Source organism: Anolis carolinensis, chromosome 6 (genome assembly GCF_035594765.1).
Source record: "Anolis carolinensis isolate JA03-04 chromosome 6, rAnoCar3.1.pri, whole genome shotgun sequence".
NCBI classification, from domain to species: domain Eukaryota; kingdom Metazoa; phylum Chordata; class Lepidosauria; order Squamata; family Dactyloidae; genus Anolis; species Anolis carolinensis.
This window is the reverse complement of record NC_085846.1, coordinates 93898867-93906347: the sequence shown is the minus strand read 5'-3', so window position 1 is coordinate 93906347 and position 7481 is coordinate 93898867. Positions and strand designations below refer to the sequence as shown.

Sequence of the window (7481 nt, the reverse complement as noted above, 5' to 3'; positions counted from 1 at the left end):
GCAGTAATTGATGGGTCAACATACAACGCCACACCACAATTGTTTTGCTGAATATGTCCCACACCACCTGTGATGGTGGTGGGACTGAAAGCAGGGCCTCCCCAGAAGATCTTAGTCTTCGCGGTGGTTCGTAAAGTGAGATCCGTTTGGACAGGTAAACTCTTGTTTGTGTTGTTGAAGGCTTGTTTGTGTTGTCGAACAAACTCTTGTTTGTTGAAGGCAAGTTTGAATGCTACAATTTAATGGCATTAAGTTTGAATTAGCATTTAATGGCATTACAGATTCAAGGCCTGGCTGAGTCCTGCCTGGGTGAATCCTTTGTTGGGAGGTGTTAGCTGGCCCTGATTGTTTCATGTTTGGAATTCCCTGTTTTCAGAGTTTTATACTTTATTTACTGTCCTATTTTAGAGTTTTTAAAATATTGGTAGCCAAATTTTATTCATTTTCATGATTTCTTCCTTTCTGATGAAATTGTCCACATGCTTGTGGATTTTGATGGCTTCTCTGTGTAGTCTAACAGAGTGGTTGTGAGAGTGGTCCAGCATTTCTGTGTTCTCAAATAATATGCTGCGTCCAGGTTGGTTCATCAAGTGCTCTGCTATGGCTGACGTCTCTGGTTGCACTAGTCTGCCATACCTTTCATGTTCTTGGAATTGTGTTTGGGCAATGCTGCTGCGTTTGGTGGTCCCTATGTAGACTTGTCCACAGCTGTATGGTATCCGGGCTAAGGGCTATGTCTATTGAAACAACTTGTTTGGGGTTTTTTTGTTTTTTGTTTTGCAAATCTATTTATTGAAATTTCCAACATCAAACTAATACAATACAAAATTGGGAAGGCACGAATAGGATCAGGGAAGGGGTAAGAAGGAAGTGAGGTTTTGAAAGTGGGATGGTATGGGTAGTGACAGGGTAAGAAAGTGAGGGAAGAATTTGGGATGGGGGGGTGAAATAACTTGTTTTTATCCACAGCTATGACTGCATTTTATGAATTTTAATGTTTTACATTGTAATTATGTGTGTGTGTGGTTGTAATTTTGTGGTTTTTATTGTTTCAGATTTACGTATTATCTACATGTGGCACTTTGCTGCATTTTGTTGGCTGCTCCTAGTCTCTTCGGGGAGATGGTGGCGGGGTAGAAATAAAATTTATTATTTATTATAAATGTATTGTGCGGTAGACTGCTGCAGAGGTGAGGAGATCCCTCTTGACCTTTGTTGAAGGTAGTAGCATTGGTTGGGTTTTCTTCGTGGGTCTGTAGACAAAGAGTTCTTTCGCCCACCCTGGACCTTCCACTTGCTTAGTTTCCAACAGACCTCACAACCTCGGAGGATACCTGTTATAGACGTGGGCGAAACGTCAGGAGAGAATGCCTCTGGAACATGGCCATACAGCCCGGAAAACTCACAGCAACCGAGGAGGGTTTTCTTTTTCCCTCTCCCTCTCTCGCTCACGCTGTGAAACTCCTAAACTTTATCCTGGCCAACATCTGTTCTGGACTTTTTTCCACCCCCTTTTTCTTTAGCCTCCTCCCGCCTCTTTATGTTCCTTCTTCTTCTTGGGAAGCGCGGACTTTTATAAGGCGTTCACACGAGAGGCGATTGTCTTCCCGCGTCCATTCATGAGGCGCCCAGAGCATATGGGGCTATTCTCCTTCTTTCTTTCTCCCCACCTCTCTCCCTTTCTCTCTTGTGTCCTGGAGAAGTTGGAGGAGGGAGGGGGAGAGAGAGAGACGAGTGTGTGTGTTTCTGACTGAGGTGGAGGACGGGAGGGAGGGAGGGATGGGCAGGAAAGCGCCGTCTCGGGCGACCTCCTCCTCCTCCTCCTCCTCCTCCTCCTCCTCCTCCGCCACCCTGCCTTCTTTCCCTCCTCCTTCTCCTCCTCCCTTTGCGCTCGGGATCCGGGGCTGGTCTTGGGCGACGGTCCCTGACGCGTCGGTTTCAAGGCTCCTCCCTCCCGGTGAAAAAGGCAGACTGCGGGGCGCCTGGAAACCGGTTCGAGGGGAAGGAAGAGCGGACTTGAGGGATTGCCACAAATGGTCAGGCGGCCGCGGTGGCGGAGGAAGAAGAAGAGGAGGAGGAGGAAAAGGCGGCGGGAACAGTAGCAGCAGCAGCAGCAGGAGAAGCAGAAGGAGAAGCCGGGCTTTACCTGTCTGCAGCAAAGAGAGAAGAAGAGGCGCTGCGGAGGAAGGAGCGCCTGGTGGAGAGCTGGGCTCCTTCTTGTCCCTCGCAGCCCTTCATGAGTCTCAAGTTTGAGCTGGAAGGAGAGGAGGAGGGACGAGGCAGAAGGAGCAGCAAGGAGGAGGAGGAGGAGGAGGAGGAGAAGTATGGCTGAGAAGTGGCAAGTTGTGGGCTGGGCAGCCAAGGCTGGGAGGCACAGGAGGAGCACCTCCCGTGGCAGCAGCACCCTCCTCCCACCCCTGGGCCGTGGGCCTCTCCTGACCCTGCTCCTGGTGCTGCTGTTGTGCCCAGAGGCAGCTCTTGGCCAGGCTCAGGCCCCCCCTCCTCCTCCTGCCCACCCGCAGCCCTACAACGGTGAGAGGGGCATCTCGGTGCCCGACCACGGCTACTGCCAGCCCATCACCATCCCCCTGTGCACCGACATTGCCTACAACCAGACCATCATGCCCAACCTGCTGGGCCACACCAACCAGGAGGACGCCGGCCTGGAGGTGCACCAGTTCTACCCGCTGGTCAAGGTGCAGTGCTCGGCCGAGCTCAAGTTCTTCCTCTGCTCCATGTATGCCCCGGTGTGCACCGTCCTGGAGCAGGCCTTGCCCCCTTGCCGGTCCCTCTGCGAACGGGCCAGGCAGGGCTGCGAGGCCCTCATGAACAAGTTCGGCTTCCAGTGGCCCGACACCCTCCGGTGCGAGAAGTTCCCCGTCCACGGGGCAGGAGAGCTCTGCGTGGGGCAGAACACCTCCGAGAGGGGCACCCCGACCCCCTCAGTGGGGCCCCAGGCCTGGACCAGTAACCCCCAGTTCAGGGCCGGCGGTGGATTAGCAGGCGGGGGAGGACTGGGAGAGCGGGTGGGGAAGTTCACCTGTCCCCGGGTGCTCAAGGTGCCCTCCTACCTCAACTACCGCTTCCTGGGCGAGAAGGACTGTGGGGCCCCTTGTGAGCCGGGACGCCTCCACGGGCTCATGTACTTTGGGCCCGAGGAGCTGCGCTTCTCCCGCACCTGGATTGGCATCTGGTCGGTGCTGTGCTGCGCCTCCACTCTCTTCACCGTCCTCACCTACTTGGTGGACATGAAGCGCTTCAGTTACCCAGAGCGGCCCATCGTCTTCCTCTCAGGGTGCTACGCGGCCGTGGCTGTGGCCTATGTGGCCGGCTTCCTGCTGGAGGACAAGGTGGTCTGCAACGAGCGCTTCTCGGATGACGGTGTGCGGACGGTGGCCCAGGGCACCAAGCGAGAAGGCTGCACCATCCTCTTCATGATGCTCTACTTCTTTGGCATGGCCAGCTCCATCTGGTGGGTCATCCTCTCACTGACGTGGTTCCTGGCGGCCGGCATGAAGTGGGGCCATGAGGCCATCGAAGCCAACTCGCAGTACTTCCACCTGGCTGCCTGGGCCGTGCCAGCCATCAAAACCATCACCATCTTGGCATTGGGGCAGGTGGACGGAGACGTGCTGAGTGGCGTCTGCTTTGTAGGCATCAACAATGTGGACGCCTTGCGGGGCTTTGTGTTGGCACCGTTGTTTGTTTACTTGTTCATTGGCACTTCTTTCCTCCTGGCTGGATTTGTGTCCCTCTTCCGGATCAGGACCATCATGAAACATGATGGGACCAAGACTGAAAAGCTGGAGAAGTTGATGGTGAGGATTGGGATCTTCAGCGTCCTCTACACAGTGCCTGCCACCATTGTCATAGCCTGCTATTTTTATGAGCAAGCTTTTAGGGAACAGTGGGAAAGGAGTTGGTTTGCTCAGAGCTGCAAGAGTTACGCCATCCCTTGCCCCAGTAACCACCACCATCCACCCATGAGCCCAGACTTTACTGTCTTCATGATCAAGTATCTCATGACCTTAATTGTAGGCATCACATCAGGCTTCTGGATCTGGTCTGGGAAAACACTCAGTTCTTGGAGGAAGTTCTATACCAGACTCACCAACAGCAAGCAAGGGGAAACCACTGTCTGAGGTCTACACAACCAGTTTGGGATAGGAGGCTGCCCAGTGCCTCCCAACTGAGATCCTAACCCTCGCTCTGTGAAGACTGCTTGGTCTGGGGACTTTTCTCTCCCGACCACAGAAACCTGATAACAAAACGGCTGGCAATGAGACAGACCTTTTGTTTTCTCCCTGCCTTCGGCTGGACTGAATTCACTGTAAAGTTGGGAATGTGACTTTGAGGTTGTTGTAAATAGCCTCTGTAAGATTTTGTAAGTACGTTTGTATTTAAATGGGAAAAAATCTCACTTTTGTATAATTATTTAGAACTTTTTTAACCCCTTGGCAGACTTTTCTCTGTTGTTGTTGTTGGGTTTTTTTAAGGAAAGAAGGAAAACAACTCTCTTTTCATTGTTAGTGCAAAAATGAAAAAAATAGCTCTTCCCTTCCCCGCCATTCTGCAGGGTAGTTTGGTTGCCTGATGGTCCCGGAGTGAAGTAGATCGATTCAAAACTGGTTATAGTTCTGATGATTTGCAAGATGTTAGTAAAACTAATGGGAAAGTTGTGGGGATGGCTGCTGGAAGGCACAGCTGGCTTTATCTATTCTGAATGTCAACAACAGCAGACAGGGAGTGGAAGAGGCCAACTCCTCCAGTCCTTACTCAGTGTGACCCGAAGGTGTAAAGGAGGAAGCAGTTCTACCTGTTCCAAATCCAGAATGGGAGGAGTTTGAGGAGATGTGTGTTATTGTGTTACCCAACTGCATATCTTAGCCCAGCCTAAGCAAACTTCCACTCGCAACCACCAAACTCCTGAGCCCTGCCTAAAGGTGTGACCTATTTTTAAGAAGCATGAAATTGAAAGGTTGAGAGTCGAGTTTTCTCACCAGCTGCTCTCATCTGCACATGTCTGATAGTTTTGAAGAGCTGTAACACTCTCTCCCCCCCCCCCCCCCATCTTTCTGTAATACACATATTTCAGTGGTACAGTGTGCTTTCTAATCCAGGAAGGGGCAAATTTTTCTGTCTGAGGAATAAGGTCATTATTGCTCCGTTAGGCATAAAGGCAGGTTTTGCATTTTGATTGTATTTTGGCAGTCCATTTCTGACCAGTTTGCTTTTTTTTGGGAATGTTAGGGTTTGCTGTTTTTGTTTTCGTGCTTAATAAATGTGGTGGGAGCGAAGAACCAAGAAAAGCACTGCTGAACCCATTTTGTAAACAAACCCTATCTGTCCATGACCAAGAGCAAAAAAAAAAAAAAATCTCGTAAGAGATTCCAGCAGCTTGAATTACTTTGATTTTTTTCAAAAGTATTTGTTGCTTAAACATTTCATTTCTACATATCATTATAACGGGTGGGTTTTAATTCCTTCATGTTAATAGGTGATTGAAAGGCATGGTGATTTATGCCACCGGGGGAAAGAAATTTCAGCTGAAGGATGGGATGTCAAACCCCCAAGAATCTATAAGCCTGATGTTTCAATATAGCAATTTATATGTAAAGCTAAGAGAGCCTGGGTATGATTGGTCTACGCTCTCTCTAAACTGTTATGGCTTGTATTTCCTTAACAGGCTTATACAAAATGCATCAAATTTAACTGGCAAACACATTTTAATATTTAATCCTTTGTATGGCAAAACTGGTTTGCTGCTCTTCTGATTGTACTGTTTCAAACTTTTTATATAAGCACCTGTCCTAAATATTATCTATTATTTACCATACCCTAAAATGCATAGCGACATGAATTTGGTATGCATTTGTTTCTGTTCACTATTGCAAGATCATCTATATTTATAGAGGAATAGAAGTTTATATATAAATATATATAAATATATATGAAATACATATTTTTAATTTCTTTGAAATAAATTGAGGTTTTGTACAAAGCTCCCTTGTCCTTCTAGAATTTTTCATAAGACATTGCAGTCATGCTAATGCTGTCGGGATGTTTTAAATGAAGTGAAACTAGCCTTTATATAGTCCTTTTGTTCAAATTAAACAAGCCACTATACCGACATTAGATGGAACGGATGCAAGTTATCTGCAATTTATGAAAGGACTGCAGTTCATAATGTCAGACCAGTTTCTACTATAACAGAAGATTTGTTAAAGCTTAGAGATGTTTTTTTTTTTGAGAATGTTATTTGGAAGCATGCTTTGTGCTACTCAAATTCCTTTAAGAAAAATAACATCTTTCCAATTGTTTTTAAAATTCTTATTGAAAGATGTCATAAGTAGTTCTTTCTGTTGGTGTTTGGAAAGCTTAAGTTGGCCACAATATGATTAGTTAAAAGATCAGGGGATATATTCCAACTCGTGGAGGTCTGTAGGAAGGAAGAAAGAGCATCGTATATATTTATCAGAACTGAATGCTTTTATTTTTGGATTGAAAGGCTAGATAAAATTAGTTCATTCTCCACCCCCTTCAGTTTCTCATTAACCAAATAGGATTGTTAAAAGTATTATTTACTGGCTATAGAATCCAAATACATCCTTGTGCAAGCCAAAAACAACAACAACTGCATAGCAAGGTATGTAGCAATATGGCACAAAAACTTCAGAATTAGAAGAAAAATAATTTAACCGTATTCATATCCAAAAGGTATATGATTCCAATTACTTCATAAACAGACATCACTGCAGTTCTGATTTTTGGGCTTTTTAAAATACCCATTATTTAACTTTAAACAATGAGGCTACTTAATAATATTTGATATGTAGTTCTGTTTTATTTGGGTGGATTTTATACTTCTAAATGCATCTGGCAGTTTTACTGAGTATTGTCTTACAGTTAAAGATGTATATGTAGGGTGAAAAGAAAGAAGGGGTGATAGGATAATGGCTGTTATAAAAGCTGTAAACAAAATTTTAAGTGGATCACTTCTTAGTAAAATATTAGTTCAAAGGGTTCCCCCCTTTATACATTTATATACTGGCTCTGTATATATAGGTATGTATTTTCCAGAGTTTATGAAGACCTGTGAGGCTTTGTGTTTACGTCAATACTATTATCAGGATTGCACCATTGGTTAAAAAAATGCCGAAGAGGTCAAAAGATTCTAGGAAGAAGCCATTACAGGCTTATCTAATTTATAAAGGGACTTACCCTTATCTGCGTCCTCCCATAGAAATAACACAAGGACAGTCGTCTGATTTTAATTTTAAGAATCAAGTGGGAGCTTTTATTCTGGTGCTTAATTGCAGCATGGGAGATAGGAGATTTTTGTGAGAGAAAATGGAAGGTTTAACTGCTCCAAGCATTCTAATCACCACTTACTATTCTCTCTCAAACACACACTATGAAATTAACATTTTCTATGTTAGGCCTTATGGGGTCTAAATACCCTAAAGGCACCAGGTCCTGTC

General features: G+C 46.1%; 1 protein-coding gene across 1 annotated transcript; it reads left to right on the top strand.

Moving 5' to 3' along the window:
- Positions 1-1986: 1986 nt before the first annotated feature.
- fzd1 (frizzled class receptor 1) lies at positions 1987-6002 on the top strand. Its single transcript, XM_008112501.3, has one exon. It carries the CDS (start codon positions 2325-2327, stop codon positions 4140-4142), a length of 1818 nt encoding a protein of 605 aa, XP_008110708.1. The 5' UTR covers positions 1987-2324; the 3' UTR covers positions 4143-6002.
- Positions 6003-7481: the final 1479 nt, after the last annotated feature.